At 43.5% G+C, this 13,951-nt stretch overlaps 1 protein-coding gene across 37 annotated transcripts in view; it reads left to right on the forward strand.

Annotated features, from left to right (window-relative positions):
- The window catches only part of cast (calpastatin), a 35,590-nt gene that overhangs the window by 13,745 nt on the left and 7,894 nt on the right, over positions 1 to 13,951 (forward strand). For 5 of the 37 annotated variants that reach the window (XM_047582073.1, XM_047582098.1, XM_047582072.1 and 2 more), the window contains exons 2-15: positions 454 to 504; positions 6,570 to 6,638; positions 8,314 to 8,460; positions 9,503 to 9,610; positions 10,192 to 10,338; positions 10,489 to 10,533; positions 10,620 to 10,721; positions 10,843 to 10,923; positions 11,908 to 11,946; positions 12,718 to 12,804; positions 12,971 to 13,030; positions 13,112 to 13,468; positions 13,607 to 13,690; positions 13,783 to 13,887. In XM_047582073.1, the coding sequence (XP_047438029.1) occupies positions 454 to 504; positions 6,570 to 6,638; positions 8,314 to 8,460; positions 9,503 to 9,610; positions 10,192 to 10,338; positions 10,489 to 10,533; positions 10,620 to 10,721; positions 10,843 to 10,923; positions 11,908 to 11,946; positions 12,718 to 12,804; positions 12,971 to 13,030; positions 13,112 to 13,468; positions 13,607 to 13,690; positions 13,783 to 13,887 (1,482 nt within the window). Of the gene's footprint in view, positions 1 to 453; positions 505 to 6,569; positions 6,639 to 8,313; positions 8,461 to 8,481; positions 8,901 to 9,502; positions 9,611 to 10,191; positions 10,339 to 10,488; positions 10,534 to 10,619; positions 10,722 to 10,842; positions 10,924 to 11,907; positions 11,947 to 12,717; positions 12,805 to 12,970; positions 13,031 to 13,111; positions 13,469 to 13,606; positions 13,691 to 13,782; positions 13,888 to 13,951 lie in introns of those variants that run through there. The other 32 variants (XM_047582078.1, XM_047582082.1, XM_047582077.1 and 29 more) reach the window with 21 other exon arrangements.

The following is a 13,951-nucleotide window of genomic DNA, read 5'->3' on the forward strand; positions in this document are numbered from 1 at the left end:
GTGCCACCACTTCCTGATTTGCTTTACTGTGCTGTCATGTGATAGATTTAAAACCCTCAGTCTAGCAGTGGCCTCCCAGGATGACTGTGATGCTAGCCTCAGAATCCTGTTATCTAATGTTCACACCTCATTCATACCATTAAAGTGAAAGCTCTGTGGTTCTATTTATGTGCATGTACAGTGTGTCATGTGTTTTACCACAGGAAACACAGTCAAGCACTAACCCTTCTCCTCCTATAGTGCTTTTGTGGGATTGTTCATATTTAGGGCTACGAAGCTGAAGCAAATGACGACATGCTTCCCTGGAGGTCTGCATGAGCTCCGTGAATTTTAAAGCTATGGCACCTTGAATCCCGAGATCATGCTTTCTATATGTGTGCATGTTCGTTTCCCTCACCAGGTGTTTTTCAAAACATGTGTCTGACAGCCCCAATATGTCCCTTTACAAAACAGATATATGGCGACTATCGGCCCCTTCCCCTACACCAGCAACATGTCGACCAGGTACAGCTGGATAATATTTATACCATCTGCACACTTTTTTTGTGTTTGCGTGCATGGCTGGACAGAATAACAGGAACACTTCAAAGTGCCTTTTAACGAGGCTCCGATATCACTGTCTGAAGACAGACTGCACTGTCATGGTCCCAATAAAATTTAGTCGTATGAAGATTGTATTATTGATTTTCCTCATTAAAGTGCTCCTGTTCTCTCTGTCAATTCTGTGTGTGGCCACAGTTGGATATTAGTGAGGAAAGACAAGTATCAATTCTGTATATTTGAACTACTCGAGGCTACCACGCTAGCTTGAATTCCACTAGCGCACTTGTTCCACAATGTGAGGCTGAAACATTACCAAGGGGGTTTCCGTCCAAAGAAGAAAAGGTCTGTTGTCTGTAGAGGTGCTTCCAAAACTGTAGCAGAAAAATTATTTTACTTGAATTCACAATCCAATGCTATAGCGCATGTAGCCTAGCAGTAGCTAAGTACCATGGATAGACTTAGTTATCAACTCTTATATTTTTAGTGTAGACATTGAGTATGGGGGTCACATATAGAAGGTAGGGGGTCATTACTTAATCTCTCCATCAATTGGGGGTCCTTGGCCTGAAAAACAGTGAAGGCCCCTGCACAAAACTTTATCGGTTTTGTCATTTGAAAAGCAGTAAAATAATGCTAACCTGTGTGACATGCATTAGCATTTGCTAAAAAAGTACTTGTTTTGTTGCTCTTAATAAATGGAGATAATATTTTTTAATGTGAAGCATAGCAATAGAAACCCGTTCACTTGTGAATAGAGGTAGGCATGCATTGGGTAGAACACCTCAAGTGTTGTGCTTTAGCTTTTCTTGAGGCTAGCCTGGAAGTAAGACTGTGGGTGGGACGTGACTGTATGCTAACACCACCAGGATCCTTTTTTTTTTTTTTTTAATTCTCACTTGGTGTGGGGCATTAAGGGAGAGTTTGCCACACGAATTGCGGCTTGTTTTTTGTTTGCAGTGTATGTGAGCACCTCTTGTAGATGAGACCCGAGGAATGTTGGAATGTGAGGGACAGGAAACAAAAAGTCTGGGCGTGTCTCAGGTGAGTGTAGCAAGTTTAGCCGGGTGAATATAACAAACCTCTGATCTGTCTTTTAACAGACGTCCTAGCCTTTTAATCCAGGGTGTACCCCGCCTCTTGCCCGATTGCAGCTGGGATAGGCTCCGACAACTCCCATGACCCTAGTGAGGTTTTTAGAAGACAAGATGAGTTCCTCAAATCTTCTCATGTTTCCAGTTGAACAGAAGAGACCTTTAACTCATGTTTGCATGTGACTGATCATTTTTATGAGTTCCTGGATCCTCTGTTGCCCATGATCCAATTACATAAGTGGCCTGTTTGTTTTCCTGCATGGAAAGTATCTAGATGTTTGTTTGTCTGCAGTTTTGAAGCATGCTTTTAAATTTTAATTCCGAAATGCAAATGATAATTTAAGAAACCCAGAAGGCGCTGAATAAGATCAACTGGACTTGTAGAATTTCTTGAAGACGTTTCACCACTCATCCGAGTAGCTTCTTCAGTTCTGAGAGACTAGTGGGAAGTTGAGGTTTAAATAGGAGAACTCTGTGGATAACACCCACAAGAAACTTGCTTGACCACAAACTGGGGTCACTATTTCCATAATGGCTGGTACTTACCCGTCGTTGAAAGGCTATTGTTGGTGGGACCCTGGAGGCTCAAGGTGTGAACGGTGTTGAAACTTCTTGGGGACAGAAGTCAAGACTGAATTATAAATAGATGGTAATTTAAGCAATAACACTTTCACTTCGTTGCGACATGGACGGTGTGTGTGTAGTAAACACTGTGCCGGGTCAGAAGCACCTTCCCGCTGATCTCATGCTTCCACAGTTTTGGTCCAGCACTTTGTCGTCTCAAATGACTAAAAGGCAAATCAAATTGCCCAACTTCCTTCAGTTTCAACTGACATGTGTTTTATAAGAGCACCCGTCCGAGTTTAGTGAGGATGTGGTGTTGGAGGGTTTTGGGTTTGCCACACTGTGAATGAAAGTAAATGAAAGATTACAGCGAGTAATGATGTCATTCGTTTCGTGGCTTGTTTATTTCTGATGACATCATCTAGACAAATAAAGTTAGAAGTTGATGCTGCAGTAACCTCAGTGTCTTTAATCAGATGTACTTAAAGCAGCTTTTCAGTGTTTCTATAAATTATGTCATTGCACAACCTCTAAATAGATGTTAAACCTAAGCTTGAGTCAGCAGAGCATTAGCTTGTAGCTTGTAGCTAAGCTAACCAACATTTAGATTAACTTAATAGTTTTGAATTAGAAATATCCTTGTGTATTTTTTATTTTATGAGCAAATATGACACTATGCATATGAATGAAATTAAAATATAAAGAGCAACACGACTCCTGATTATGTTTTGTTTTGTTACTAGAGTTATTTTTTTGGTTTCCTGGCAACATTCTGTATTTACTGCCTTAACAAGGGCAACATCGACTTCCCCTGTGGCGGGGGGATGCTCTCTGACCTCACTTCCTCGTCTGTGCCACTTCCTCCCTATTCGCTCTCTATTCTCCACCTGAAATGTGGGGTTTCATGTTCAAACTTCCACAGATTTGTATATCTAAAAGTAAAATATATCGAGGGTCGCGGGGACATTCTTGTCATCGCTAATGAGTGGCTTCTGACTTAATTTGTGTTGAATCTAACGCCAGTGTGTTAGGCAATCGCATACTTTGCCGCGGTGCAGTCATTTCTAAATCAGATGTACCCAGATTGCGGATGGGTCAGAGTGGTGTAAGTCACTGTGTGCACCGCTCTCTGTATCTCTTCCCTTCTGCCAGTCACGTCTCAGTTCCCGTTCACTTGTTTACCCCTGTAAAACCTTGGCTTTACGCTCCGTCCTGCCGGCTCGGTTTAGCTGTAAAACGAAATGCAAAGCTGGCTTGACAGGTTCACTCAAATGGAGGATTCCAGGTATTAGGGAGGCAGATAATTGGAATTGGTAGACGTAAGTGAGTTTTTTTCTTCTTCTGTACGGCATCTGTTAGGAATTCTTTGCGGTCCAAAAACAGTCGTCAGCGTCCATATATTGGTAAATTACACTCACTAACGACCAGGTGAACTTCTGTTCTGTATTTTAGTTTAGTTTCTAAAAAAAAAAAAAAGAAGAGAATATGTGGTTGGGTTAGGTCTGACTGTACACTGATACAGTACCGTACAATACACTGGGCTGGATGTGAATGTTGCAGCAGTAATCCCTGTATGGAATCAGTGGGGTGGAGGCTTTTTGTTCACAACACCTGAAATAACTGGGCTGGGCTCTGCAGCGTATTGTACTCCACCTGGAGACTGCTGCTGGCCTCTAAAACATTCCTGCTTTTAGTTGTTTTGTCACACAAAGACGTTGGGGCAGAGAGGTATTCTTGGGGTTACACAGGGTTACATTATTTAATGAAGCCACATTATCAGAGTTTGACTTTTGTACACGCCCTGCCCTTCACTGTGTTGCGTTGTTTTTTTTTGTTTTTTTCTTGTGCAGATAAAACGTTACAAAGCCAGTGTCAAAACTCCGAAACTCTTTTCTTCTGTCACTTTTCTACGTTGCTGTGTTACGCACATGCGTGATGCACATGGCTGACCAAAAACAGCGGAGTGGTCAGCTCCCCGCCTCCTCTCTGTTTTCATGAGGGCGTCTTAAAGATACAGGAGCTAAAATGAGAATGAAAAGAAAAAAGGGGGATGTGGCAATGTACAGTATGAGAAAAGTAAATGTAAATCTATACAAACAGAGCTCCAGATAAAATTATAAACCCGTCCATAGACGTTTTCCATTCTTCTTCTTGTGAAATGTCCTCTTTTAAGTTCGTCCAAGTGTTTCAAGTTTAGAGGCAGATACAAGCCACTTATACGCGGATGAAATCAAGCCCTTATAGTTTTCCTCTGAGAGTGTGGGAACACGTATTGTGTGGATTTGCAGATGTTTTAAAAAAAAGTATTAAATAGATCCAAAGTCCAAAAATTAGATGACCTTTGCGTGGCTGAAGTTTTTCTTCAGAATAACGTCATTGGCTGTTTTACACTAGATTACTTCTGGCTGGGATCCGTCCGCGGTATGTCTCCGTCCACTCCGCTGTGTGGGTGCGCCCTGCATTATACAAATAGAGCCCCAAGATAAAATCATAAACCTTTATATTGTCATCTGCCCCATAAACAAAATGGTAGAGGAAAACTTGTAGAATAAAAAATAAATAAATAATCATTTACATTGTTTAGCTAATGCTAACTATAATCTGCAGTAAAAGAAAAGAGGATTGTCTTTCTCCATTGTATCTATAGAGTTATGTTCTAAACAATGTATTTGTGTAGCATGGTATATTACCATCTACTAACCAACCGTTTCACCTCCTTTCAACATTTTAGTTTGTTATCTGAGCTAAAATCATAATTTTTAGTTTAAATTGAGGTGTTTCGAATGCCCATGCAGCCATATCATCACATAGTTCAGTGGAAAGTTCACAGTCAGGATGACTGTGATGTTATTGATCGCCTCCCTCCAGAAATTAACAAAATAAAGAGTATTGTGTTAGACATTTACCGACTTTGTTTCAATAATAAACACAGTCAACGAGCGTTCCTTTAGCCACGCTATATTTAAGACAAGTATCCGGTATGTTGTATTTATTTATTTTAACAGGAGTCCTTTGTGTTTCCTTTATTATTCTACCAATAAGTATTTGCTAGTTTGGGAGGTCCGTCCACAGACGTTTTCCATTCTTCTTGTGAAATGCCCTTTTATGTCCGTCCAAGTTCAGAGGCAGATACAAGCCAATTATACACGGATGGAATCAAGCCCTTATCGTTTTCCTCTGAGAGTGTGGGAACACGCATTGCGTGGATTTGCAGATGTTTTAAAAAAAATGTTACATAGATTTCTTCAAAAGTCATTAGAGCCTCTTCTTTAAACAAGTCCAAAAATTAGATGACCTTTGCGTGGCTGAAGTTTTTCTTCAGAATAACATCATTGGCTGTTTTACAGTAGACTACATCTGGCTGGGATCTGTCCGCGGTATGTCTCCGTCCACGCCGCTTTGTGGGTGCGGCTACGCCCTGCATTAACGTGTTTTTTTTTGTTTTTTTTTAACACAGATATAGCTGACATGTCAAAACCAGGAGTAAACAGAGTCACGGTGTGAGGTGTTACCGTGGGAACTCGTGCTGTTTTAAGACGACGTCACTTGTGGAAATGTCAGGACGGCAGCAAACATTTCCAGTCGCTGAAAATGTATTTTTTTGGTTTATTGATGTTCCCCCCTTTATTTGCGGAGACGCAGGGTAATAACTGATAAACGCAACACATCACAGCAGTATATGGCTCTTCAAACAGAATGCGGGTGGGAAACCTACCACTTATTTTATTTATTGTACACAATATAAAAATAATCATTGATCATCCCCATAGCTCTAAATGTCAGTTTTGCTGGTAGTTGATGTAGCATATGTTGTCTCAGGGAGGCTTATCATGAGATAATCTAAGCCAAGGATCACAGCACCACTGACAGTTTGATTGATAGTTGCTGTGTATGAGGAACTGCAGCACAGGTGCACGAGTGTTTAAAAATGGCTACATCAAGGTCTCCAACCACCCGAGTTAAAGCCAGAGCGCTCCATTTGTTTCGTGTTTCTGAGAAGACCGAAGTGAATTATCTCGGGGGTCATTTTAACACGACCTCAGCCGAAGAGAAATTTGTAAAAGCTGATTCCACTGCTTGGGAGTGCAATGATACCATTCTCTTTGCTCTCTGTCAAACAGCATTCGCGGCCTTTCCACCTCTCACTGCACTGTGATGGATGTGTTTGTGACCATAGCTGTCATATCTCAGTGTCGGTGTCAAACACTTTGTGCGCATTTCTGTCCCCATCTAGAAGTGATTGTGCTGGAATGTGTTTTGTTTCCCACAAATGTTGCTCTTGTGAAATGTGGCTCTTTAAATTACGACTACGGTTTGTTGTGTTCGTAGCGCATGTGTGACGTTTGTTTTTCTTTCTCCTTCTCCCCGCAGTCGCAGCCTAGCCAGGTCCCACCCAAACCGGCACCTCAGGTCTCCACGGTGAAGCCTGCACAATTCGAGGTACTAATCATTCCTCTGCAGTGCCACATAAAGTCCCCTCTTTCTCCCCCACCACCTTCAAAGAAACTGATTGGTTGTGTTAACTTGCTACGTCTGCCTGACCCCTGACCCCCCCCCCATTATGTGAGCTGTGTACTATTGTTACTTCCTTTCCTGCTCCAGAAGCATGCCATATTTAAGAGCGGTAGAACCGATTGAGGGAAAACTCTTAGCTGTGTGTTCAGTAGCGCACAGAAAAGAAAACTTTCCTTTTCCTTTCATTGAAGCACAAAGGAGGTACCACCCAGTTTAACCCATTAATGCGGCTCGGAAACAATGGACGCAAGATTCATTCCCACACGCTCAGTTTAGTTTGTTGCAAGAAGTTAACATATTTAATATATATTTAATCTCCTCCACTTACACGTCGTTTGGATAAGTGATACGTTTTGAACAAAGTTTACATAAAGGAAGTCTTACCTTAGGAAAAAAAAAAAGAGTCCCCAAAAGTCTTTTGGGAAAGTGTCAGGAAACTAGGAGGTAATAGAAAACCAGAAAGCTTTTGAATTCAGAAGAAAGAAGAAATAACGTAATCGTTTAAGTATAAAACAGCAGTCACCTTGAGCGTTTGGACTTCTTTTGTGCAAAATACTTAACAAATAAGGGATATCCCTAACCCAAATTTGCCCATGTGTGAACACAGATGACCATAGCTCGAAAATGTACAACATACAGCTTCAGTATTTAAAAAGTATGAACCTGTACAGTCATGTGAATATTCTAATAATGATATGTCAAAATGCTCATGGTGCTCTTGATAGAGATTAAAAATGAATGATATTAAATTGTAGTTTGGAAGTCAAAGGGTTAACCCTGTGATAGCAAATGTGTCCACGTTTAGATATGTAGTGTGTGGCAGAGGGGGTCCAGGGATAAAAGACTCCATCAGTATTTGACTCAGGAGCTCATGAATCCTCATTACATCACAGTTACACAGTTTATTTAGACCAGTACGTTGCTAGAAAACAGTGAGCGGACCTCAACAGAGGTTCTTTTATAGCTGCACTTTATATCACACGGCCAGTGTCCATTTCTCTGCAGCCTCACTAGTGAAAGTGCTCAACGACTAGTTCTTCACTGGCCTGATTGTCAGATCGTCTCTCAGTGTTAAAACGGAACAAAGCAACAGTGGCAGCCTGAAGTGTTATCACTCGTCCTTCAGCCACTAGGTTTAGACGTCGTCTATTTTGGTGCCTGGCCTGTTGAGATAAGCTTTGTTACTTAGGACAGCTAGAGGAGGCTGTGAGCAGAAAATAGCTGCGGTGTAATTAAAAATAGTTACGAATATGTGAGAATTATGAGCCACTGAACTGAGATATCTTTAGATAGAAGTGACTCTTGTTAGCAGCTGACCTCGCTGCCCCTCTTATTTTCCTCTTGGTTGACACAGTGGGTTAGAGCCGCTCTGGTTTCATTGGATGTGTGGATGGATAGTGCAGTGCAAGCTTTAGAAAAACTGTAGCGACAGTTTCTGTGGCAGTTATGGCAAAGAGAAACTTTGTAGCGTTAGACTTGAATTGGAAGAAGCTTTTGAGAGTATTAAGTGTTTACTACAAACACTCACACACAAGCAATGCAAGCGTCCGATGTGTAATAAAGGTAGACGATAAAGTTCTCCACACCTGGTGCATTGCAGAAAGCATCATCAGGATCCACCATGGCTACAAAGCCTGGGGTGGTTACCACAGCAACAGGCGGCACCGCAGGAAGCGGCATCACGGCGGCAGCAGGAAGCGCTTCAGTCGGAACAACGGGGAAACAGGCACGTAAAGCCGAACCAGAGGTAGCTCGTTCAGGCGCCCAGAGTCTGAACAAAAAGTGCAGGGGGCTTCTGGCTGTTTTTGGGTCTGACGCAACGTCACTGCTTCCTTCTTTCATTCTCAACGCACTTTTCTCATCACGAGGCATCCCTTCTTTGCCGGCTTCACCCTTTGCTTTTCACCTTGCAAAACATTGCCGTGAGCGGCGTCTCTTCGGCCCAGCCCTTGCGTTCGCCTCGGTCTTTCACGCGCATCGGTGGCTGAACACTGGCTGCGTCTGAGCTCTCGCATCTCGGGCTGAATCTGCTCCACGAACCGCAGAGCTGAGTTCATGAATTAACTTTCTCACAACCTTCTTTAAACACATGCTCCTTGGTTGTAGACTAACACTGCGCCGGCCGGTGCTACTGTTCTTGACATGTCATCACTCGGGGAAAGTGGCAGTCCTAGAGGGATGTCGAAGGTAATGATGTCATCTTGGTAGACGCTGCTTTTTCTGGCCTTAGTCAGAGCTTCATTTGAACTATACTTCCTAGCTCGATTTCGCACAATCAGGACAGAACATACACAGCGTGTGCTCATTGAACAGCTACTAGCAAATTCAGAAGATCCACATGATTTGTTTTTATACCGCCACAGTTTGCTTATTGAATTTATTATTTTTTTAAATTCTTGATAATAGTGAATGAAAACAAGGCTTTTCTACAGCTGATCCAGCTTTCAGATGTTTGGGCTTGGTTCCCTGCAGATTCATTGTCAGTATATAAATAGACATTAAAAAGACTGAAACGAAGTTTTTGAAAATAAAGCTGCATGAAAGGCTAAAAAAAAACTAGAAATGTCTGTTCATAGTGTTTTAAATGGGCTAAAGCCTGAAAAAGCACCAGCATTTACTGAATGTCAATGCTGATTAATGGTCAGACCCCCCTTTTATTGTGGTTTATCTGCTCTGTTTTCACTAACACTACTGTCTATACGCTTTACACGTCTTAAATATACATTTACTGGCTCAGAGATGCTTTAGTCCTTGTGTTTTTGAGTAACCACCTGACCACGTGTTTGTAGACGGCACCTGCCTCCCAAGCCAAAGCCACAGCTGCTCCTTCTGCCGCTGGAACAGCAGCGACCAGTGCTGTGACCAAACCTAAAGAGTCACCCAAAGACACAACCAAGGTAGACTCGACCGCTGACTCCTGACTACCTCCATGACACCTCTTGAGATCTTTCAAGGCTTTCTTGCCTTCCTTTCTTTTGTTTTCTTTCTCTTTGCGTTGCAGATATTTCAGGTTTTGTTACTGTTCTTACTCGAGAACACTCTTGCATCTGGTTTGGACAGTTTCTTTAAAAATACCTCACTTCTTTGACTTCATTTTCTACTACGGAGAGACGGAGAGACTTTTGCTCTGTGGTCAGCATGCCTCTGCTTGTCATTGTGGTGTTTGCTCATCTTGAACACCTTTCCATTTCGAGCGCCACATCCATACATCATAAACATGACTCAACGGGAGGAAACGAATGAAGAGGAGAGCTCTTCTGTTTGTCTTTTCACACCAGCTCCATTGCACAACCCCTGCTGACACTTTGAAGTGAATGCCGTCACGGTGGTGGAGGCTTTCTTCAGGTGGAGGCGGTTTCCTCACTTTCTCGTCTTTCATGTTTCCTCGGCTATATTACGTAACTCGTGGCTGTACAGTGGGGCTAACTTACCTGACAGGTACTCGGTGTGTAATGACTGTGAATTCATTGCATTTTAGAGTGCCCCTGCTGCAACAACAGTCAAAGCTGACGTGCATAAAGCTGATCCTGCTAAAACAGTAAAGCCAACTGCGGCAGCCACGGCTGCGACTGGAAATGTATCAGGGCAAGTGAAGAAAGAAGAAGCTAAACCAACACAAACAAAGGTAGAGGATCCTAAAAACCAAAGCGGGTGGTGACTGAATATTGTCATGGTGCTCCAGTCTGCTCCAGAAGACACCTTCAGGGATTTTGCATTGGTGAACGTTTGTTGTAATGGCTTTCATTGTGTTCACACAATTTGTGACCCGTTGCAGGTGCAGGTCGAGGTTCCTCCCGCAGCAGCTACAGGAGCCAAAGAGGTAAAGAATTTGTGAAACAGCGCAGCCTCTATTCTGAAAGCATGTTGCTTGCTCCCGTGTGCTGAGTGTGTGTGTTGCATGTTTAGACACCTGCCGTGGATCCTTTGGACGCCCTGGCCAGCATACTACCATCAACCGGTCCAGTCGCACCGGCGCAGCCTGCATACACCGGGCCAGTTGTCACAGAGGTACAGCATAGCGTAGAGTGTGCACGCATGTGTGTGTGTGTGTGTACAGAAAGGTGAGCACTGTGTGATCACACTTGCATGAGTTGCATGGATGTGTAACCGTGTGACGCGTGTACCACAGCATGAAGTCACCCATGAGAAGGCTCAGAAGTGCGGAGAGAGAGACGACACGCTGCCTCCTGGCTACAGATTTACAGATATGGTCAGTTCACCTCGGTGTCCTCCTCTTCCTCATGGCTTCTTCTTATTTGCTTCTTTGGGACGGTTTTAATTTCCTGGTCAAACTTTTGTACCAAGTGTTCACACCAATGCATAGGTCTTCAACAGGGGGTCCGCGACCCTTAGGGGGTCCTCACGAGGTACTTCAGGGGACTCGCAAAGTCTTGGTTATAATATATAATATTCTGGTTATAATACACATGAACATGAAGCCAACATATTTTAGTAAAGGGATAAATGGAGGCAGAAGACGTTCTCTTTCAGTCAGCACTTTCAGGCTCATTCAGCGATACAGTAGCTACCGTCCGTTTCACACGGAGCGCCAGGCTAGCCGTGACCTGTCAATCTTTAAGCGTCCTGTGCACAGTAGGACGTGTAGGACAGTTGCACGGGCTGCCCTACTGTTGCAGCCTTGCACGTGCTTGAAATAAAAAATAAAATAGCTTAATATTGAATGAATGATAATAATAATGTATATTTATAAACAGCACTAGGCCGAGTTTAGTACAGAACACATGTAGTAGGTGGGGGGGTCCCTACTTAGTCTCTCATCAGCTTGGGGATCGTTTGCCTGAAAAATGTCGAAGACTTCTGCATTTATGTGATAGGGTGTTTTTCTTTTCTCTCTTGTTTTTATATCATATTCAGGTTAGATAGATTAGTACCAAAATAGCACTGAATCAAAAAATACTAGCTCGATGATCTGGTTTAGATAGTTATATAAATCACACACAGACCTAGGGGCTATTAATGAATCGTTGCCACACTTTCTTTCAACAGATTTCTTCCACTTCCACCGTACAATACCAGCACTAAACTACTAACTATTTGCATGGAAAATTAGAAAAAAATATGCTTTTCAAATCAGAACTGAGCTCTCCAGGCAGTTCATTAACCTCCACCGTTTCCCCTTTGTTCCCCAGTCTAAAATAAGTCTCTCCCTCTCTCTCTCTTTTTTTTTTAATAGACTCCAGCTCCTGCTGATGTCAAACCCAAGGAGGTTCCTGTAAGTAAAGCTTTCACAACTGGCCTACAGCAGAGACATGACCTCCTGCACTCAGCTTCTTTTACTAAAAGTTGAGACGCGCAATCACTCTTTCTAATTTATTTTGCGTCACAAACATGACGCACGCACACAGGAAGCTGTGTTTCCACCGTGCTCTCTGCTGATACCTCTAGAGTGGGGAATGTTGCATTGCACGGGTGGGTGTAGTCTGAGCAAACATCACAGGACCCACCTTTTCTGCTCGAGCTCGTTCGCTCTTGTCGGGCCAAATCCGAACGCTGACATGAATAGGTGCAACCAGTTTGTGACGTGATGCAGCTGTTGCACACTTTGATATCTGCCCGTAATCTAGGTTGCTTTTTACTCAGCCCCAGCACACCCACTTCTGCATCATAGCCTACTCCCACTTTGTCATTTTGTCATGGAAGATGCTTCCTCTGACACAATAGTCTCGTCCCACCCAGATACTTTCTCTCTGAGTGACTTGTAGCTCTTCTGTTTGTCACATTGGTGCTAAGTCGGTGTGATTTTATGCATCAATACAAGTGTTATTTGTAAGTTTAGTGTCCACAGAATGCGAAGGGTGTGTCTGTACTTTTCCTCCGCTGTTGGTACATGCAGTCTGGTTTACATTATTATGCCCTTTGTTTTGCCTTTTTTGCCTTGGTTGGTCACGCCCTCTAGTGGGGGTTGTTTTAAAGAGAAAATGTGAAGAGATTCTTTCTGTTGTTGATATGCGGTGTTGATGCACGCTCTTGTCCTTCATCTCAGAAGCCACTGAGCACAGACGAGGCCCTGGATTCTCTATCAGCTGGTTTCAACACATCTACTGCTGCGACTGGACCCAAGAAGCAAGAGGTCAGTCTTCAAACTTGTAGCACTCAGCCGCTAGTCCAGCCTCGCTGTGGCCCCTTCACGGGCCCATGTGGAAAATTCCTCGTTTGGCTTATATGTTGAGAATTGTTTGAGCCTTAAAAAGATCTTAAATTGAGTGAAACTTTTTTTTTTTTTTTTTTTAAACAAGGGCCCTGTTGTCAGCGCCTCTTCGGCTGGTCCTGCAAACTTTGCTCCACCTCCGCAAAAAGTAAACTTAAAATTTTTTTTCAGGGTCACCAAATCCACCTCTGACTTAGGAGGCTAAGACTTTTCATAATCTCTGTTACAGAAAGATACTCCTAAAGCTGTTCCTCCTGTGGCCGTGTGTCCTGCTCCTGCTCCTGCTCCTCCTGTGGCCGTGTGTCCTGTTCCTCCCGCTCCTCTTGAGGCTGTGTGTCTTACTCCCGTTCCTCCTTTGCCCGTGTGTCCTGTTCCTCCCGCTCCTCCTGTGTCCGTGTGTCCTGTTTCTCCCGCTCCTCTTGTGGCTGTGTGTCTTACTCCCGTTCCTCCTGGGGCTGTGTTTCCTGCTCCTCCCGCTCCTCCTGTGGCTGTGTGTCCTGCTCCTCCTGCTGATAAGAAAGCCAAGATGGAAAAAGTCTCAGATGCTTTCTCTCTGGAGGCTGGACTTCCCTCTGCTCCCCCGTCGGTACGTTCTCGGATTGTCACATCTCATCTTTCTTCAAACTTGTAGCTAAACGTTTGACTGCTTAGATATGACGCGGAATTGTAGTGTTTATTTCATTTTATCGTCATCACGGACTCTTCTCTCTGTTGGCTGGTGTAGACAGCGGCACCGTCTGCGCAGCCTCCAGCCGATAAAAAACCCAAGCTGGACACGGCTGCTGATTTCAAGCCCGCGGCTAAAAAGGTGAGACAGAGGAGATCAAGTGGACACACTAACTTTGCCTAATATGACTTATGCATATAAAGACAATCACAATCCTCCTGTTCCCTCCCCAGGATGACTTCATGTCTCTGGATGCTCTCAGTGCCCTTGGTGACACGTTGGCAGCGGACACACCAAAACATGAACCGCCCAAACTCAAACGTGAAGAGATTGTTTCGGTATGGGCAAATACAAATGCACAAAGCAAAAGTATTTCAAGGCTAGAAAAACACCTTATCGTGT

Source organism: Mugil cephalus, chromosome 4, assembly GCF_022458985.1.
Source record: "Mugil cephalus isolate CIBA_MC_2020 chromosome 4, CIBA_Mcephalus_1.1, whole genome shotgun sequence".
Taxonomy (NCBI): domain Eukaryota; kingdom Metazoa; phylum Chordata; class Actinopteri; order Mugiliformes; family Mugilidae; genus Mugil; species Mugil cephalus.